A 21,406-nucleotide genomic window follows, 5' to 3' on the forward strand; every position below is an offset into this window, starting at 1 on the left:
CACTGATTTGAAACCAACTCCACAATGCTACTTCCTGTAGGGAACCTTCTCCATTCTTTATCTCCTGATCTGGGCCAGCTCCAGTCTCTGAGGCAGGTGTAGCTGGAGGGGAATCCTCTCACCAGACCTCCTAAGCAGATCTGTGACAGACACCAAATATTCCCAATTGGACAGTACCTCAGCTCTGAAGTCTCCTGGAACAGTGGGGATGATACACAAGCATTCCACAATACATTTCCAATTCAAATGATATTGTTGTGTACTGTATGCTTGGCAAGTGAGGTAATGTTGCAACTTTGTCTTTTGTCACAGAGCACATCTTACAAAAGAGACCTATTCCATAGTGACCAGGAGGCATCTATCATAGCTGACCAACTTATGAAGACTCTGGTCTTGGCAGTACACACTCTGCTCTCAGGTTCAGGCCATCAAGATATATGCCAAAGCCATAAGACTTTGAATACACTATGTAAAATGTGGCATATGAATAGAGGCATAGTTCATGACATTGTGATGTTGGAAAGTGAGAGGAGTATTTGTTTTTCATAAATGTACATTTACCAAGTGAAGACCATACCAAAATATTGATTATTGTTTGACCAAGAGAATAAATGCAATTGGATATGTATCAACATTGTATGAGAGTGGGTATTGATGGATTATGAAATAAATTATAATATACAGTATCTGGATTACAAGTTATACCCATGTAAACTACATAAACATAGCCTACATCTAGGCATATTGCTTTGTAATGTTCACTGGTATAACAATTTAAATTTTCCCCTTTTTGTATTAAATGTAAAGTTTCATGATTGTACAACTGGGGTGTATTCATTACGGAAACTGTTTACCATTTAAGAACCAAGCGGAAACAAATAGAGCAAACAAGAGTTTCTATTGGACAAATTCAGGTAGGGCCCTCCCGGTTTCGTTCCGTTTAAGAAATGTTTAGCAACAGAATCGGCGTAATCATTACGCCCCTGTTGACACACTGTTTAGTAGACCACAGTAGCCAATGAACTTTGTGACATCTAGACCTATTCTAGTCTGTATGTGGTTCAACCAATGTGATTCTCCTCTTGAGACATTCTGCCCCACTCAGCAGTAATCTAATGTAGCAGGTGTAAAATAAACGCCTGAAACGATTAGTTACCGGAGTGTAACTCCAGTTCTATGAGTGGAGCGGAGCCCCATAGGGGAGCTCTGCTCCTATTGGTTTACCCACTGCCCTAAGGCAGCATCAGCCTGAGACAAAATTATGCACACACCTGCAGCCAATAGGAGTACAGGTGTCCCTATAAGAGGGGATGCCTCCCCTCAATCAGCCTCCCGAGATATTTATCTTCAGCCAGACTAGAGAGGGTCGGCAGGGCCTTAAGTCCTATGGGGCTCCGCTCCACTCATAGAACTGGAGTTACACTCCGGTAACTAATCGTTCTATATCGTGGAGCTCCGCCCCATAGGGGAGCTCTGCTCCTATTGGTTTAAGGCGGAGCGCTCCAAAATGTACTCCCTGCCGAGCCCAACACTTCCCATCGAAATGAAAAGGTCAGGCCTAGCAATGGCTGCAAACCAAGTCCCGCAGTACTGTGACCACTGTAACCTTACAAGTGTCAACATATACTGCGTCATCGGTTAAAAACCCGCCCCACCTAGTCCAATGGCAACCCCAATGACTAGTGGGCAGATCACCAGAATATAAACCATACTAATCTGTACTAGCAGATAGATGGTACCTCATATCCTGTTACAATACTACCGACCACTAATGGAATGACACAACGTGTCACTCTACATTGTGTATACTGTAGGCCGCCTCACTCAATCAATGGAACTCCAGAGATTAGTGGGCAGATCCCAGAACATGATTCATACTAATCTGAACCAGCAGATAGATGACATCACATTCCGTCAAATAAACATGACCGGTCTAATAGCATCGTAACCAAGTTACTACTATTATCCCTCATCATGCCGCCCCACTCCAGTGAATCACTGGTGGGCAGATCAATACATGCCCTCTACTGTACTGAAACCTGTCAGTCAGGAGTCATGCCAAAAATATGTCCTTCTATCAGAAGCGGACCTGATAGAGACCTCGTCTCTACAGTCCTGCATTCCTCTCCATTTTGCTCAAAGTCTCCCTTCAGCCACGCTGAGTACAGACTGAGCCAAAGAGTTAGAAGACATATCCAAGAGATAGAAACAGATAAATGGAGACGGTGTTGACCATGACGCCGCTCTACATATATCCTCTACCCCTGTTCCTCTGAAAAGGGCAGTAGAAGCTGCTACTCCACGAGTGGAGTGAGCTCTGATACCCTGAGGCAATTGTCGCCCCGCTGCCTCGTAAGCTGTCTTAATGCCCTCACAAAGCCAATGAGACAGACGCTGTTTCGAAAGTGGTCTCCCTAGTGCAGCCGCACCGTGACACACAAACAGCTGAGGCGATGACCTAATCGCTGCTGTGCGCTCGACGTAACACGCTAAGGCGCATACCGGGCACAGTCGATGGAGCCTTTCCTCACTCCTCTCTCTATGAGGAGGAGGAGAAAAGGCCCACAGCTCCACGGTCTGTGATCTATATGAACTCCTAATAACCTTCGGCACAAATGCCGGGTTAGGACGTAACACCGCTCTGCTCAGATCGCCATTAATGGCTAGGCAGTCGGGTCTCGTCGAAAGAGCACACAAATCACTAACACGCTTAGCCGTAGTCAAAGCGAGCAACAGTGCTGTCTTAATAGACAGCATCTTGAGGGGTATTTGATTCAATGGCTCGAACGGCGACTTACATAGCGCTTTGAGTACCAAAGCCAAATCCCACTGAGGAAGCGTGGCTCTAGGTGTTGGCCTAAGCCGCCGCGTTCCTAAAAGGAAACGTTTCACTAGAGGGTGGCTAAAGACATTGTCTCTGCCAAACCCCTCATGACAAGCTGAAATCGCCGCTGCAAACACCTTAATGGTGGCGGGCGATCGCTGCTCATCAAACATGAGCTGTAGGAAAGAGAGAATACTCTCAACCTGACAGCTCATGGGGTCTACACCTTGTGTGACACACCATCGTGAAAACACGTTCCATCTACTGGCATACATCTTAGAAGTGGAACTGGCACGTGAACCCTGTATGGTCCTGATCACCGCATCAGATAACCCACGGCGCTCTAGCCTGTCCCTCTCAGCAGCCAGGCTTTCAGTGGTTGGCCGATTATGGGCAACTGCCCTATCGTGCCCCCCGCCTGAGACAGCGCGTCCCGTCGATGTGGAATTGGCCAAGGTGGCGCAATCAACATCTGACTCATCTCCGCAAACCAAGGAGCCCCTGGGCGATCGGGGGCTACCAGTATCACTGACAGCCCCCCCTTCCTCACCCTGGCTAACAGTGGGAGAATGCAGGACAACGGAGGGAATGCATACAGAAGAACTCTCGGCCACGGGTAGTGCGCAAAAGCGTCTCTTCCCAGTGGCGGTTCTTCCTGTTCCCTCAGAGAGAACCATAGGGGACATTGCGCGTTCACGCGTGACGCGAATAGATCCACCTCGGCTCTCCCGAACTGTTCCCAAATCTGGAGAACAATGTCCGGATGCAGACACCACTCGTCGTCTCGAGGACCCCCTCTTGACATGAGGTCTGCTCCTACGTTCAAGTAGCCCGGAATGTGTGCTGCTCTCAATGAGCGAAGGTGCTCGTGAGCCCACAGCCACAATTCCTCTGCCGCCTTGTGGAGAGCAGGAGACCTGACTCCTCCCTGGCGATTTATGTGGGCTACTGTGGTCCGGTTGTCTGACCAGACCAGCACATCGCGACCCCGTAGGATAGACGCGAAGTGGGTCAGAACCAGTCGAACCGTTTCCAACTCCAAGAGGTTGATATGGCGACTCGAAGGAGGCCACACACCTCCTATCGCTTGGGTCTGACATGTCCCTCCCCATCCCGTCAGAGACGCATCTGTGAACACTGGGATGTAGGAGGACACTTTGCCTATCGGGACTCCGTGCGTGAGAACGCGCGAGTTTCTCCAATAGTTCAGATCTGCACTGAGCGAGAGGGGAACCACCACCAACCGATGACGTTGACGCACTGGGTCTAGTCTTAGTTGGGCGAACCATCGCTGTATCCTGCGCATGTGCAGGAGTCCCAGCGGAACCACAGAGTGGGCTGACGACATGAGACCCAAGAGTGACATGATCGACAGCGCCGTCACCGTGTGATTCGGACGACACTTCCTCAGGGCTAGCAACAAGGCTACCCTTCGAGGGTCCGAAATTCGAGCCCTCATCGTTACAGTGTCTAGCTGTATCCCCAGGTAGACAATCTGATGACTGGCCCAGGGGGCGCTCTTTTTCCAATTCACAGCGAACCCCAGACATGTGAGATGAATCACTGTCTGTGTTGTGTGAGTGATCGCCAGCTCTGCTGACGGGGCGAGAACCAGTAGGTCGTCTAGGTAGGCTAATAGCCGTATTCCCTGACGACGCAATGGTTCCAATGCCGCCTCCACACACTTGGAAAATGTGCGAGGTGCCAGGGCGTACCCAAATGGCATCCTCGTGTATTCGTACGCCACCCCTTGAAAGGCGAATCGCAGAAACTTCCTGTGACGTGGCTGTACCGGCACATGAAAGTACGCGTCCTTTAGGTCTATGCTCGTACAAAAGTATCCCTTCTGGACACATTCCAGCAGAGGTTTTGTCGTTAGCATTCGAAAGGGCCGTTTGGTTACGCTCTCGTTGAGAATGAGTAAATCCAATATCGGCCTCATTCCCACCGTCTTTTTGGGCACCAGGAAGTAGGGCGAATATAGCCCCTTGTTCCTTTGCTCCTGGGGAACCACTGTGACCGCCTCCTTCGCCAAAAGTTCCGTAATCTCTGAAACCAGAGCGGCCACTTTTTCTGCCGTTTTCATCACCGTCTCCACCACTCCCCTGAACGGGGGTGGGGTCCGATGGAATTGGAGAGCATAACCCTTCTGCAACGTCTGTTCTAGCCAGCGTGAGAGGGTGCAGCTTCGCTGCCACTGCCAGCAATGCAGAGAAAGTGGCCGAGCGCGAAGCTGTGGTACATTAAGTAGGAAGGACCTGTATTCCTCTATGGCCCTTGCCGCCGCTGTTCCTCGACACTGAGGAGGTGGAACAGCCCAAGGCGGGCCTCCCATGAAAGGGAGAGGAAACATTGGTGCGTTCTGAACCCAAAGGGGGGGCAGAAACGTCGGTTAATCTCGTAACCGTCGAATTCCTGCCCTCCGTGAACGCAGCACGGGTCTGAATTGCACTGACCGAGGCCACAGCCTGCGACAGGGCACCATCCCCAGTAAGCGATTGCGTCATCGTAGATGCCTGCAATTCGCTATTAGAGCCACTCACTACAACACTCCTAGGAGTCTGTAATATGAGGTCTCTATGAGGTAACCCAAGGCGGCGCCTTGATACCTTCTTAGCCTTCACCTTCTGTGTGTGTTCAACTCTGCACCTCTGGTGGGTTGAATCACTCTCAGTGTGAGTATTAGCGCGTTCTGTGAGAAGTGGGGGCTCAGATACGTCAGTTATTCCCGTAACCTTCGAAATCCGGCCCTCCGTGAACGCAGCGTGGGTCTGAATCGCACTAACCGAGACCCTAGTCTGCGATAGTGCGCCATCCCCAAACCGTGGCTGTGTCCTCATGTCAACTGACTGAGGCTGTAGCCTGCTATGAGAGGCACTCACTACAACACTCCTTGGAGTCTGTAATGTGAGGTCTCTTTGAGATATACCAAGACGGCGTCTCGGTATCTTTTCTCCTTTCACCTCCTGTGTGCGTTCAGCTCTGCACCTTCGGTGGGCTGAACTACGCTCAGTGTGGTGAGTAATGGCGCGTTCAGAGAGAAGTGGGGGCGCCGATACACTGGGCACCGTCGTGACCGTGGTAATCGGGCCCTCCGTGAACGCAGCATGGGTCTGAATCGCACTAACAGAGACCTTGGTCTGTGATAGTGCGCCATCCCCAAATAGCGACTGCGTCATCATGTCAGAATCTGACAGAGACTGCTGTCTGCTCTGTGACGCACTTCTTATTGAAGTGTTATGTGTACCTACTCTAACTGCCTGTTCAGCAACGCACCCCTGGTGGGCTGAACGGCGTTTAGAGTGGTAGGTGAGAGAGGGTGAGATTTGAACGCTCTCGGACGTATTATGGAAAAGGGCTCTTTTTTGACAAAGTCAGGTGGAGCCAACTCTTTATTACATACATCAACAACAGCATAAGCATCATCACCCATCCCTTCAACCGAAGGGTGGGGGGGAACAGTGGTCGCGTTCGAGGATGACGTGACCTCCATCCGCTCCCCCGCGTCCCGTCATGTGCGCCTCCTCTTGTGGCCTCCCTTGGGGGCCCAGGTCGGAGTCTTCACCACCTCCCTTGCCGGCTGCAACGGGGCCACCGTGGCTGCTGGGGGGGCTGAGCCCGCTCTCCTGCCTCCTGTGGCCGCCGACTGGCGCCGGATACGCCGCCTCGCCGTAGACCCTTGTCTACTCTGGGGGGCGGAAGTCGATGGTCCTTGTGACGGCGCAGGGCCTAACCTCCTTGCCAATGGCAAGTGTCTGGCCAACTGCTTCTTCTCCTCGTCCAGTCTTGAAAACCTCTCCGTCGCCTCCTTGACGGCGACTCCGAAAAGTCCGTCGTCAGGGAGGGGGGCGTTCAAGAGGGACGTCCTGTCTGCTTCCTTCATGGTCGTCAAAGACAACCAGAGGTGTCGCTCCGCGACCACCGAGGTGGACATGGACCTCCCGGAACAGACGGCCGATGCCTGTGTTAGGTGTAGGATGGCGCCAGAAATCCTGGACGCCTCCTCCACCTCCTCTGGCTCCAGCTCTGTCTTACCCGTGGTTAAACGGGACAGAGCGGCTGCCAAGAGGGCAATATTGTTAGCTGCTGCTACAGCTTGGGCTCCCAAATTAAAGGACTTCTCTAACAGCTGCACTGTGAGGCGGTCCTTTTGAGATGGCAACATGGCTTTTTTGGAAGAGGGCCAAGGACTCGAACCCGGTACGAGATACGCTGCCATGGCGCTCTCTAACCTGGGGATTCCTTTGTTTTGGCCCTGGAACCTTCCCTCCACTCTAGTGAATGGGAGGTACGTTTTAGCCGGCGAACGCGCGGCTAAAGGTGCCTCCCATGAGCCCTCGACGTATTTGGCCAATGAAGGCATGGCAGGAGCCAATGGCTCTGCCGCTCTTCTTGGCCTGGAGTACGGGCCGCCCCCCATTAAATCAACCTCCGCGGCGGAGGGAATAGGGGGCAGCGGTATCTCCAACCGTCTGGCAACTCTCTCTATGAGACCCGGAAAATCCGCTCTCAGAGATGCTGCAGCGAAGGACAGGGCTTCTGATTTCTCAGAGCCCGTGTCGTCATAGGAACTACCAGCCCTCTCTCTATCCAAAGGATAGGGGGGCTTGAAGGTATGAGGGATGGGGTCTGACTGTTCCATTGGAAGGTCAGCCTCATCCTCAAAGTCCCTATCGTCCCCTGAGTCTGCGCCGTCAGATGATGCCTCTGAAGCAGAGGCTAAAATCGACAGCACGTCCTCTAGGGGGATATCCTCCCTAAAAAACGCCCAACGCTGCTTCCTCTCCTTTACAGAAAGGAGGGCGCAGGAGGCGCAATTAGGGGGACTGCAGACGCCCTCTTTGGCATGCAGGGACCCTAAACACACGAAACATAAGTCGTGGGAGTCACCGGCCGCCATGGAGGAGCATCTGCATTGAGCTCTGAAAAGAGCTTTTGGGGGTGGAAAATCTCCTGGTGTGCTCATTCTAGGACAACGTCGATGAACTGGAAAATCGACGGCGTATCTTCGTCCTGAGTCTTTTCTTCGTGTCTTCTTGGCTTCTTCAGTCTAGTCCAGTCGCTGAAGATAAAGGGAGGCTGATCGAGGGGAGGCATCCCCTCTTATAGGGACACCTGTACTCCTATTGGCTGCAGGTGTGTGCATAATTTTGTCTCAGGCTGATGCTGCCTTAGGGCAGTGGGTAAACCAATAGGAGCAGAGCTCCCCTATGGGGCGGAGCTCCACGATATAGAACTAGATCCCCTACATATTGGCCGTGTTCGAGAGCATCAAAACCGTGATGTATCATGTGTAAATTGTGACTGACTGATCTGCAAACAATAATGAGTAGTTATTTATGATGCAAGCAGTGGCGTGCATTCATACTTTTCCTTCAATTCACAAGAGGCTAAACGTATCTCACCAGAGTAAGCACCCCTCCACTGGTTTGAAGACCGATGTCTTTGGGAAGGCAGACAGGCAACATTGCTCAATCACTTTAAACAGACTTCACTAAACAATTTAAATATGTAATTCATTGCCTCTGAACTAATCAAAATGAGGTTATACCATAAATCAGATAGTGATCGCTACTGGACGCAAGCTGATTTGTAGATCAGTCAGTCAGCAATCGCCTGCAGTCGTTTTGATGCTCTCGATCACCGCAACTGTCTTGAGAAGTAAATAAAAAGATGTCGGGGGAGGGTGTCTTCTGCACCATTCAACCAATCCAGTAAATGTGGAGGAGTTAAGATGTGTCGATTGGTTTGTACTCGGGCATGACATCATATAGCCAGACATCAGTCCAGGTAGTGACAGCCAACCAGAGTGCAGGAAGGCAGCCGCGGAGCTGATGGACACACAGCGAATAGCCAATGAAATGCCTTTATTTGTCAGGCGGGGGCAGGACTAGCTTCATATCGACAGGTGGAGATGCTGTGAAACAGTACTAGCTGTCACTTCTTATCATTTAGCGTTATAAGGGAATAAACTATGCTATTGGAATAAAGAGGGATTTGACTGTGCATTACACATTTATACAAATAGCCTCGAGCCTTCTGGAAAACCGAATTAGATGGTGTAGAAGTGACATCACAACCGGATTACGGTCTGACGCTGTGGTTTACAATATTTTACATGGAATTGAAAGAAACAACAGAAGACGTGACAATGGCTATGCATTTATATAAAGTTAGTAGTATGCTACTAGAAAATACAGTCGGGAAAATGAGTGACAACGTGACATCGGTGGTCCTTGCAGTGTCTGTGATCACCCTAACTTTGGGATATATTTCTAAACTGGTGCTCAAACAGTCACAATCTTCTTCAGACGAAGACAAGGTATGTACATGAAAAATAAATCAGTTGAGATATATATATATATATATATTCACGCCTCATCATAGTCTATTGCATATTGTGCAACATCAATTGACTTGTGTATTGTATTCCTGAAACTAAATTAATGTTTTTATTTTCTCAGAAATACCCACCATACATACCTTCTAGCATTCCATTTCTGGGTCATGCCATAGCATTTGGGAAAAGTCCCATTGAATTTCTGGAGAATGCATATGAGAAGGTAAGAATACAGTACTGCTGCAAAGTATACTTCATATATTTTAGTGCTCAAAGTGCTACTTATTTTTGTTTACAAAATGTTACAATAACTTATTTCATATCATACAGCTTTTGAACCTTACTGGTGTATAGTGCCATTTGAAAGTGCCAGTTATAGTAGGTGCTAAAATAAGGTTTATTTTATTTATATTCACAGTATGGGCCTGTTGTCAGCTTTACCATGGTGGGAAAAACCTTTACCTACCTCCTGGGTAGTGAGGCAGCCACACTGATGTTCAACAGCAAGAACGAAGATCTCAATGCAGAGGATGTCTATTCTCGATTGACCACGCCAGTTTTTGGCAAAGGGGTTGCCTACGATGTACCTAACCATGTAAGCTAATAAATACTTACTCAGATACTCCCATTCACACTCACAAATGTAGAGAGAATGTCCCCACACATAAAGAAGTCTTGCCAGAAGTTTGTTTGTCCATTGTTTCATCACATAAACCTATCATAAACTAAGTATTGACTTAGCTAATTAAGTCTAATTTTGCCACTCATTTTCTTTTGTAGATTTTCCTGGAACAGAAGAAGATGTTTAAGACAGGACTGAACATCACGCATTTCAAACAGCACGTTGAAATCATCGAGGAGGAAACTAAGGAGTACTTTTCACGATGGGGAGACAGTGGGGAAGAAAGTAAGATGACAGAGCCATTACAACCGGTCTGATAGTTTCTACAGTATTCCATGTGGAAATAAATCCAAATGCCCAGTTCCAAATCTACCCCTAGTCCCTACTTTAGCCACTTAATGTAGACCTAAAAGGATTGAAAAGACGTAAGCAGAATTACACATTTTCCACTTGGCCTATCAGATTGCAAAGTTGAATTATGAATACAGTATACTTATTCAATCCTTTCAGACCTATAAGAGCTCATGAGGTAGGGACTTGGTGAAGTACAGTGTCAACTGTTCAGAAAATGACCCATTTAGCACAATTTCCCATCAACAAGTTCTCTAGTAATACCTCATAACTAAATCAAATCAAAGTTTATTGGTCGCAAACCCAGACTTGCAGATGTTATCGCAGGTGCAGCGAAATGCAGTGTAGTAATACCTAGCAAAACAAAACAATACACACGTAATCAATGTGTTGTAAACTACTGTAATACAGTTTGAACCTTGCCATCCATTTTAAGATATAGTTAATTTTTTTCTGTAAAGGTAGGGTAGCGATATGACATTACCAAAAGTAGTGTTTTAACAGAGCGACTTCTGACATGAACAAGGAGAGTAAGAAGCAAGAGGCTAATCTAGTCAAAATGTGTTGTCACGTACTGTAGCATTACGTTGCTCAAGAGTGCAGTGATCTCCCATGCACATGCAGATGCTTAATGGATTGCTAATGACTGCAGCCTTTTGCTTCACACTCTTGATATAATCTGTTTGCGAGTCGTTGCTGTTTATGAACACATATCACTTGTTACACGTCATAACATTTGAGCCGTAGCGCACAGTCAAAGTTACAGTGCCTTGCAAAAGTATTCATCCCCCTTGGCGATTTTCCTATTTTGTTGCAATACAAACTGTAATTTAAATGGATTTTTATTTGGATTTCATGTAATGGACATACACAAATTGGTGAAGTGAAATGAAAAAAATTACTTGTTTCAAAAAAATTATACAAAATAAATAACGGAAAAGTGGTGCGTGCATATGTATTCACCCCCTTTGCTATGAAGCTCCTAAATAAGATCTGGTGCAACCAATTACCATCAGAAGTCACATAATTAGTTAAATAAAGTCCACCTGTGTGCAATCTAAGTGTCACATGATCTGTCACATGATCTCAGTATATACAGTGGGGGAAAAAAGTATTTAGTCAGCCACCAATTGTGCAAGTTCTCCCACTTTAAAAGATGAGAGAGGCCTGTAATTTTCATCATAGGTACACGTCAACTATGACAGACAAAATGAGAAAAAAAAAACAGAAAATCACATTGTAGGATTTTTAATGAATTTATTTGCAAATTATGGTGGAAAATAAGTATTTGGTCAATAACAAAAGTTTCTCAATACTTTGTTATATACCCTTTGTTGGCAATGACACAGGTCAAACGTTTTCTGTAAGTCTTCACAAGGTTTTCACACACTGTTGCTGGTATTTTGGCCCATTCCTCCATGCAGATCTCCTCTAGAGCAGTGATGTTTTGGGGCTGTCGCTGGGCAACACAGACTTTCAACTCCCTCCAAAGATTTTCTATGGGGTTGAGATCTGGAGACTGGCTAGGCCACTCCAGGACCTTGAAATGCTTCTTACGAAGCCACTCCTTCGTTGCCCGGGCGGTGTGTTTGGGATCATTGTCATGCTGAAAGACCCAGCCACGTTTCATCTTCAATGCCCTTGCTGATGGAAGGAGGTTTTCACTCAAAATCTCACGATACATGGCCCCATTCATTCTTTCCTTTACACGGATCAGTCGTCCTGGTCCCATTGCAGAAAAACAGCCCCAAAGCATGATGTTTCCACCCCCATGCTTCACAGTAGGTATGGTGTTCTTTGGATGCAACTCAGCATTCTTTGTCCTCCAAACACGACGAGTTGAGTTTTTACCAAAAGGTTATATTTTGGTTTCATCTGACCATATGACATTCTCCCAATCCTCTTCTGGATCATCCGAATGCACTCTAGCAAACTTCAGACGGGCCTGGACATGTACTGGCTTAAGCAGGGGGACACGTCTGGCACTGCAGGATTTGAGTCCCTGGCGGCGTAGTGTGTTACTGATGGTAGGCTTTGTTACTTTGGTCCCAGCTCTCTGCAGGTCATTCACTAGGTCCCCCCGTGTGGTTCTGGGATTTTTGCTCACCGTTCTTGTGATCATTTTGACCCCACGGGGTGAGCTCTTGCGTGGAGCCCCAGATCAAGGGAGATTATCAGTGGTCTTGTATGTCTTCCATTTCCTAATAATTGCTCCCACAGTTGATTTCTTCAAACCAAGCTGCTTACCTATTGCAGATTCAGTCTTCCCAGCCTGGTGCAGGTCTACAATTTTGTTTCTGGTGTCCTTTGACAGCTCTTTGGTCTTGGCCATAGTGGAGTTTGGAGTGTGACTGTTTGAGGTTGTGGACAGGTGTCTTTTATACTGATAACAAGTTCAAACAGGTGCCATTAATACAGGTAACGAGTGGAGGACAGAGGAGCCTCTTAAAGAAGAAGTTACAGGTCTGTGAGAGCCAGAAATCTTGCTTGTTTGTAGGTGACCAAATACTTATTTTCCACCATAATTTTAATTCCAGGTTGTAAGGCAACACAATAGCAATTCAACAAGTCACTGTATCCAGTCAGCAATTCTGACCTCTGTTCTCTTTCTCTCACTCATTCACTCTTTCCATCTCTATCTCCACCTCTCTCGCACTCCTTCCTCTCTCCCCATCTCGCTACTTCTCCCTCTCTCAGACCTGTTTGAGGCCCTGTCGGAGCTTATCATCCTGACGGCCAGTGCCTGTCTGCATGGGAAGGAGATCCGCAGCATGTTGGACGAGAAGGTGGCCCAGCTCTACGCAGACCTGGACGGGGGCTTCAGCCATGCTGCCTGGCTGCTGCCTGGCTGGCTGCCGCTGCCCAGTTTCAGGTAAGAGAAAGACTTCATTCATACTTTTCTGTCCTCAACCAAGGGTCAATTCAAACTGTTCCACCTTCAGGTTAGGTTTTTTGTGTGAAAGACCAAATTAGACTGAGTTACCAGAACGGTTTCTGGAAATGATTATTCATGAAACTTCATTCATACTGTCTCATTGTTCTATCCTCAAGTTAGGGTTCTGGGTGATAGACTGAGTTGGACTTAATTCTACTGTATTCATTCTGTAATAGCAATATGAGAATGTCTTACTTCGATAAGGCAGGAAAAAACACAGGTTTTGTAATTTTTGTACAGACGAAGGGACAGAGCACACAGGGAGATCAAGAACATCTTCTACAAGGTCACCCAGAAACGCAGAAGCTCTGGAGAGAAAGTGGACGACATGCTGCAGACCCTCATAGATGCCACCTACAAGTAAGATATAAGTGGGACAGATGCCAGTATTAATACATACAGTGAGGAAAAAAAGTATTTGATCCCCTGCTGATTTTGTACGTTTGCCCACTGACAAAGACATGATCAGTCTATCATTTTAATGGTAGGTTTATTTGAACAGTGAGAGACAGAATAACAACAACAAAAAATCCAGAAAAATGCATGTCAAAAATGTTATAAATTGATTTGCATTTCAAAGAGGGAAATAAGTATTTGACCCCTCTGCAAAACATGACTTAGTACTTGGTGGCAAAACCACCAAGGTCACAGAGGTCAGACGTTTCTTGTAGTTGGCCACTAGGTTTGCACACATCTGAGGAGGGATTTTGTCCCACTCCTCTTTGCAGATCTTCTCCAAGTCATTAAGGTTTCGAGGCTGACGTTTGGCAACTCGAACCTTCAGCTCCCTCCACAGATTTTCTATGGGATTAAGGTCTAGAGACTGGCTAGGCCACTCCAGAACCTTAATGTGCTTATTCTTGAGCCACTCCTTTGTTGCCTTGGCCGTGTGTTTTGGGTCATTGTCATGCTGGAATACCCATCCACGACCCATTTTCAATGCCCTAGCTGAGGGAAGGAGGTTCTCACCCAAGATTTGACGGTACATGGCCCCGTGCATCGTCCCTTTGATGCGGTGAAGTTGTCCTGTCCCCTTAGCAGAAAAACACCACCAAAGCATAATGTTTCCACCTCCATGTTTGACGGTGGGGATGGTGTTCTTGGGGTCATAGGCAGCATTCCTCCTCCTCCAAACACGGCGAGTTGAGTTGATGCCAAAGATCTCGATTTTGGTCTCATCTGACCACAACACTTTCACAGTTCTGCTCTGAATCATTCAGATGTTCATTGGCAAACTTCAGACGGGCCTGTATATGTGCTTTCTTGAGCAGGGGGACCTTGCGGGCGCTGCAGGATTTCAGTCCTTCACGGTGTAGTGTGTTACCAATTGTTTTCTTGGTGACTATGGTCCCAGCTGCCTTGAGATCATTGACAAGATCCTCCCGTGTAGTTCTGGGCTGATTCCTCACCGTTCTCATGATAATTGCAACTCCACGAGGTGAAATCTTGCATGGAGCCCCAGGCCGAGGGAGATTGACAGTTCTTTTGTGTTTCTTCTATTTGCGAATAATCGCACCAACTGTTGTCACCTTCTCACCAAGCTGCTTAGAGATGGTCTTGTAGTCCATTCCAGCCTTGTGTAGGTCTACTATCTTGTTCCTGACATCCTTGGATAGCTCTTTGGTCTTGGCCATGGTGGAGAGTTTGGAATCTGATTGATTGATTGCTTCTGTGGACAGGTGTTTTTTATACAGGTAACAAACTGAGATTAGGAGCACTCCCTTTAACAGTGTGCTCCTAATCTCAGTTTGTTACCTGTATAAAAGGACACCTGGGAGCCAGAAATCTTTCTGATTGAGAGGGGGTCAAATACTTATTTCCCTCATTAAAATGCAAATCAATTTATAATTTTTGTTGTTGTTATTCTGACTCTCACTATTCAAATAAACCTACCATTAAAATTATAGACGGATCATTTCTTTGTCAGTGGGCAAATGTACAAAATCAGGAGGGGATCAAATACTTTTTTCCCTCACTGTATGGGATAAGTATCTATACCTCCCCACAGAACTGAAGTGAATGGGTGTTTGGTTTAAAGGTGTTCTACAACTGTTTAACCATTTTAGACTGATTCCCCATTTTAGTCGTAACTATTTCTGCCCTTTTTAAGGGATGGGCGGCCCCTGAATGATGATGAGATAGCGGGCATGCTGATTGGTCTACTCCTGGCTGGACAGCACACATCCTCCACCACTAGTTCCTGGTTGGGCTTCTTCCTGGGCAAAGATAAGGCCCTACAGAACCGCTGCTACGCTGAACAGAAAACTGCATGTGGTGAAGACCTGCCCCCACTCAACTTTGACCAGGTTATAATCCATAACTGGCATATTGCCAACTGCACATAAATGGCCATAGACTACACTAGAACTTTGTTGTTGAAAATATGAATTATGTTTTTATACTGGCTTACAAATGTGTTAAGACTATATTCACATAATTATATTACATAATTGGTACATTCATTTGTATGAATTATTTTGTTGAAACTTATTTAGATCAGTTTATTTTTTGACCATATTCCATTTAAACTGGGTAGTTGGATATTGTATGTAAGCAACTTCAGCTTAGAACCGTTTTTCTAGACTGCTAAACCATAAGTTCAGCTATTCATTTCGACAGTTTTGATCATTTAAATATTTGACATGGTCTTTACTTACCTAGTCCTGTTCTCTTGTTCATTCATCAGCTGAAGGACCTGACTTTGTTGGACCGCTGTTTGAAAGAGACCCTCCGACTCCGTCCACCCATCATGACCATGATGAGAATGGCACGCTCTCCTCAGGTATGATCAATGTCATTATTTGTTGGGCAGTTACGAATGCCCATGAAGTTATTCCTACTACCTTCATAGAGATTTTACAATTCCATTAGAATATCAGTAAAAAAAAAGTGTCAATTGTTTTTGGGGACACTGAATTTGAGAGAGAAATGGCCATAATTTAAATTGTCCATATAAAAGTTTTTTTTTTTTTTTTTTACATTGAAATGGAATGGAGCCCCAACCCAGCTAAATGCATGTGTATAATAGGTGAGTGACCATTGAACAACCCTGACCCTTTGCTTCCATCCACCCCCAGACTGCAGCAGGCTACACCATCCCAGCCGGCCACCAGGTGTGTGTGTCCCCGACGGTCAACCACCGTCTGCAGGACACCTGGACAGAGAGGATGGAGTTTAGGCCTGACCGCTTCCTCAATGATAACCCTGCCGCAGTTGAGAAATTTGCTTATGTGCCCTTTGGAGCCGGTAAGAATATTTTGTTGTTATTTCATCCCTATTAACAGCATGTTATAAGTTAGGTGATCTGCCATCTTTAAGAGAAAACATGAGTGTCAAAGCATATACACAATGGTAGGGGAAACATCTGTAATACAGTGTGTTCTCATATGTAAATAAGTATTTTGTCAGTAGGTAGGGCTCTTGCTCAATATATGAAAATATGAACTTTACTACCATACCAAGCTGTCTCACGCCACAAAGTTTCACCTGATTTTACCCTCATTACAAAACACTGATGTTCTCTGTCTTCTAGGTCGACACCGCTGCATTGGGGAGAACTTTGCCTATGTTCAGATCAAGACCATCTGGTCTACCATGCTGCGCCTTTACGAATTTGACCTGGTCGATGGCTACTTCCCCACAATCAACTACACAACCATGATCCACACCCCACACAACCCAGTCATCAGATACAAGAGGAGGCAACACTAAAAGACACAGAGCAAAACACAGCAGAGAAGAGGTTACACCCAGGAGAAGAGCAAGGCTTTGTCCAAAATGGCTTCCTATTCTATAGTGTACTAATTTTGTCCAGAGCGTCATAGGGCTGCGGCCAAAAGTAGTGCACTATATAGGAAATAGGGAGCCATTTCAGAGTTCCCTCAACAAACAACCTTACTTACCTTAAATGGTTTGATTTAGAGAAAATTGTTGTACTTGGTGGAAATCAAACAACTTTACTTTGTGTTGCCCTCACCTTATGTTTACGAGTTGTTAGAATGTACACTGAATCAGTTTGTTTCTTCACTAACGGCTTCTCTTTTGTAGTCTAATCCCAGATTAGATCTGTTTGTGCAGTTATGCCAATGACCATAGGATTTGGCTACAGTATACAGCACAAACAGATCTGGGACCAGGCTTAATCTTTTGGCCATTCTATTTCAACTGTCATGGTAATACATATACAGTGAGCTCCAAAAGTATTGGGACAGTGACAAATTTCTTGTTGTTTTGGATCTGTACTCCAGCACTTTGGATTTGAAATGATACAATGACTATGATATTTATGCCTCTGTGACTTTGAGGTTAAAGTGCAGACTGTCAGCTCTAATTTGAGGGTATTTTCATCCATATCGGGTGAACCGTTTAGAAATTACAGCACTTTTTGTACATAGTCCCCCAATTTTAGGGGACCAAAAATATTGGTACAAATTCACTTATGTGTTTTAAAGTAGTCAGAATTGTAGTATTTGGTCCCATATTTCTAGCACGCAAAGATTACATCATGCTTGTGACTACAAACTTGTTGAATGCATTTGCTAATTGTTTTGGTTGTATTTCAGATTATTTTGTGCCCAATAGAAATGCATGGTAAATAATGTAGTGTGTCATTTTGGAGTCACTTTTATTGTAAATAAGAATATAATGTTTCTAAACACTTCTACATTAATGTGGATGCTACCATGATTACAGATGATCCTGAATGAATCATGAATAATGAGTGAGAAAGTTAGAGGCATAAATATCAGTCATTGTATCATTTCAAAGTACAGAGCCAAAAGTACAGAGCCAAAACAACAACAAATGTGTCACTGTCCCAATACTTTTGGTGCTCAGTGTAGGCTTTCAAGCTTCCACTGTCTGAAATGTGATAGTCTTCTGTGTGTATGAGTGACACTATTACAGTAAGGATGGATATTACTGGAGTAAAAAGCACTGCCTTTTACAGAGCAGTGAGAAATAGTAAAACCACTGATCCTTCAAAGAGATCAGTGATCAAACTGACGAGCACTGACTGTATGTACTACTGCCCATTCATATAATTGTACAAAGATAAGAGGACCTGAGCTGGGTCAAACAAAGAAAAGGGACTTGAAACAGGGAGGGACAACCTGCACTTGCTCAACAAGACACATTTCTGTTTTCTGCTGTGTGCCCTAATAAACACGACTAAGTGTATTGAGTGGGAATGTTAGAAGGTCAGGGTAATATGGGTCAGTATGACCAATGTAGTGCCGTGACAATGGAAAATTATTAGTCAATTTTGTTTTGATTGATTTGACTATTTGAAGCCTAGTTTTGTGAACATTGGCCCTTTATATATAAAAAATAATGTCAGAGATGATCCCATGTGAATTCCAGGAGGCAAAATCTCATGTCCAATTTGTCTTTACACCATAATTGCATTGACTGTACATTTACCCCATAACAGATTCACATTTTAGTTAAAGTTTTATTTTGTTATACAACTGTTAGAACGAATTAAATGTGTACCTGTAAAATCAAATTGTTGTGTCATGAAGCTGAATTAAAAAAAACGTTGCGACCACATCTTCCAAGTGTTAAAATTCATATTTATTTCAGTTTTTGACAAAATACCCAGAAAATTCAAAGCTCCTACCTTTACAAAAATATGTCTTCTACAAATTGTCCTCTGTAGTCTGTCCAAGATATCATTCTAATAAAACACAGTGTGGTGTATATAGATCCTGTAGCAGCCTCTTCAACAGTAAAGTCAAACATTCTCCATGGCAGAGTTCTCCCAACTCCCATCCTGGAGAGCTACTGGGTGTGTAGGCTTTTGTTCCAGCCCAGCACTAACAACAATTTCCAATAATCAACCAATCATGGTCTTCCGTTTAAGAAACCACGGTTACTTTAAATCAGGCGTGTTAGTGCTGGGCTGGAGCATAGACCTGCACGCCCACCCGGTTCCTATCCAGGACTGGAGTTCTCCGGAGAAGCCTGCTCTACGTATTCTTCCACCCACACAAAGTAACATACACAGTATAAATTAAATTATTCCAGGTTTTTCTTTTAAATTAGCATTCCACAAATATACATTTAACATGATTGTGTTCATCCACAACAAAGAGGCAGACCAAAGTTTACAAACATAGAAGCTGTTTCAAGTGCTGGCGACAAAAAGCCCGATTATAAGATGTCTACACACAAAAAACGTTTGTTGGTCCCCACGTAATATACTGTACACAGCAGAATGATACAAAATACCGAAGCTCAGCACAAGAAAAGGCAACTGAGTTTCTTCAAGCCAGTTCCAATGTAAATTATAGACTTATCTTTTTATTCCAAAGTTTAATTGAGCATATGAAGAAGAACCTAGGAAGGGCAAAATGAAGTGGTTTAGATCCCAAGACTGAACTCTTGACAAGAACATTGCAAGCATCATCTGCACATATTTTGTTTAGTGATTGAATGAGAGGGCAATTTCTGCTTATGGCATTACAGTATTTAACTCTAGATTGTGTGAGGTAGTATGGTTGGAAGTGTGTGTGTGTGTGTGTGTGTCTTACCTGACTGCACGCTCCCCAGTCTCCTCTGCAGGGCCTCCAGTCTGGAGATGTAGTCGGTGAGCGCTCGGTCAGGGTCGTAGTTCTGGAGGTGGGAGCAGGTCAGAGTGCCAGGGTCCCCAGCCATGTGGAACCTGTGTTGTGCAGAGGAGAGGGCGGACCTGGGGGAGTCTCGTCCAGTTCGTCCCCTGATGGCACCTCTCCTCTCCCCGTACACCTCCACACTCCCCGGTTGCAGGTAGGGTGAGTCTGTCCTCACCTCATTACCTGAAGAGGAAGAGAAACCGTTGTCAGTACTCTGTGGGGGTTTTCTCTCACAAAACAGGATCAATGAGTCAGCCAATGAAAAGGTCATTATTAATTTTCTGGTTTGTATTGAACCTGGCATTTTAGAATATTCAGGTTATTTATTTAGGTTAGCTAGCATTGTGGACCACCTGATCAATCAGCACTTCATTGACTACAAGTGTGTAAGCCTAGGTTAGCCTAGCTTGGTTCTTTACCATTTAACTAAATAATCAGTTCATTCATTCCATGTGATTTTCCCAGTACATTTTCCTTGTGTTGGTATTGTGTGAGGGAATGTGATTTTCATACCTGGTGACAGTCCCAGGCCGTTTCTGTTCACGTTGACAGATGTTATGGAGCTCATCCCCGTAGCTTTATGCCATCGCTTGACCAGGAAACGCATTCTGGAAGAACAGAACAGGCTGATTCAAAAAGATGTGCTAGAGCACATGCCAAACTTGTTCCACGGAAGGCTGAGTGTGCAGGTTTTCGCTCCTCCCTTGATTGATTAACTAAGGTCACTGATTAGTAAGAAACTCCCGTCCCTGATTGTCTAGGTCTAAATTGAAAGGAAGACACTAGGCCCTCCAAGGAATGAGTTTGACACCCCTAGGCTAGAGGACCATTAGAGTACAGAGGACCATTAGCCTACAGTACTATCTACCAGAACAATCCATCCGTGTTTATCAAAATAACTACTGATATTGTATGAACTCATAATAACAGTCGTTCACAATCCAGCACCTGTTTTTGAAATAATAACTAATCAGCTACAGTGAGGGAAAAAAGTATTTGATCCCCTGCTGATTTTGTACGTTTGCCCACTGACAAAGAAATGATCAGTCTATACTTTTAATGGTAGGTTTATTTGAACAGTAAGAGACAGAATAACAACAAAATAATCCAGAAAAACGCATGTCAAAAATGTTATAAATTGATTTGCATTTTAATGAGGGAAATAAGTATTTGACCCCCTCTCAATCAGAAAGATTTCTGGCTCCCAGGTGTCTTTTATACAGGTAACGAGCTGAGATTAGGAGCACACTCTTAAAGGGAGTGCTCCTAATCTCAGTTTGTTACCTGTATAAAAAGACACCTGTCCACAGAAGCAATCAATCAATCAGATTCCAAACTCTCCACCATGGCCAAGACCAAAGAGCTCTCCAAGGATGTCAGGGACAAGATTGTAGACCTACACAAGGCTGGAATGGGCTACCAGACCATCGCCAAGCAGCTTGGTGAGAAGGTGACAACAGTTGGTGCGATTATTCGCAAATGGAAGAAACACAAAATAACTGTCAATCTCCCTCGGCCTGGGGCTCCATGCAAGATCTCACCTCGTGGAGTTGTAATGATCATGAGAACGGTGAGGAATCAGCCCAGAACTACACGGGAGGATCTTGTCAATGATCTCAAGGCAGCTGGGACCATAGTCACCAAGAAAACAATTGGTAACACACTACGCCGTGAAGGACTGAAATCCTGCAGCGCCCGCAAGGTCCCCCTGCTCAAGAAA

The 21,406-nt window shown here is 45.4% G+C and overlaps 2 protein-coding genes across 6 annotated transcripts in view; one reads left to right on the forward strand and one right to left on the reverse strand.

Annotated features, from left to right (window-relative positions):
* The first annotated feature begins 8,700 nt into the window (after positions 1-8,700).
* Positions 8,701-18,622, forward strand: cyp51 (cytochrome P450, family 51). Of its 2 annotated transcripts, XM_084158579.1 has the most exons (11): positions 8,701-9,146; positions 9,289-9,387; positions 9,583-9,759; positions 9,945-10,071; positions 12,835-13,009; positions 13,313-13,432; positions 15,183-15,378; positions 15,759-15,854; positions 16,150-16,318; positions 16,605-16,753; positions 17,821-18,622. In XM_084158579.1, the coding sequence occupies exons 1-11, from the start codon at positions 8,943-8,945 to the stop codon at positions 17,911-17,913; spliced, it is 1,605 nt and encodes a 534-aa protein (XP_084014705.1). In that variant the 5' UTR covers positions 8,701-8,942; the 3' UTR covers positions 17,914-18,622. The 2 variants fall into 2 exon arrangements, with proteins under 2 accessions (XP_084014705.1, XP_084014706.1); XM_084158580.1 differs by lacking the exon at positions 17,821-18,622 and having other exon boundaries at positions 16,605-17,680.
* Positions 18,623-18,626: 4 nt separating this feature from the next.
* Positions 18,627-21,406, reverse strand: part of LOC311126887 (A-kinase anchor protein 9-like) — a 130,859-nt gene continuing 128,079 nt past the window's right edge. For all 4 annotated transcript variants that reach the window (XM_084158577.1, XM_084158576.1, XM_084158578.1 and 1 more), the window contains 3 exons: positions 20,200-20,294; positions 19,606-19,869; positions 18,627-19,411 (listed from right to left, as the gene is read on the reverse strand). In XM_084158577.1, the coding sequence (XP_084014703.1) occupies positions 19,368-19,411; positions 19,606-19,869; positions 20,200-20,294 (403 nt within the window). In that variant the 3' untranslated portion in view covers positions 18,627-19,367. The remainder of the gene's footprint in view (positions 19,412-19,605; positions 19,870-20,199; positions 20,295-21,406) is intronic.

Source organism: Coregonus lavaretus (assembly GCF_964263955.1).
Source record: "Coregonus lavaretus genome assembly, chromosome: 3".
In the NCBI taxonomy this organism is placed as follows: Eukaryota; Metazoa; Chordata; class Actinopteri; order Salmoniformes; family Salmonidae; genus Coregonus; species Coregonus lavaretus.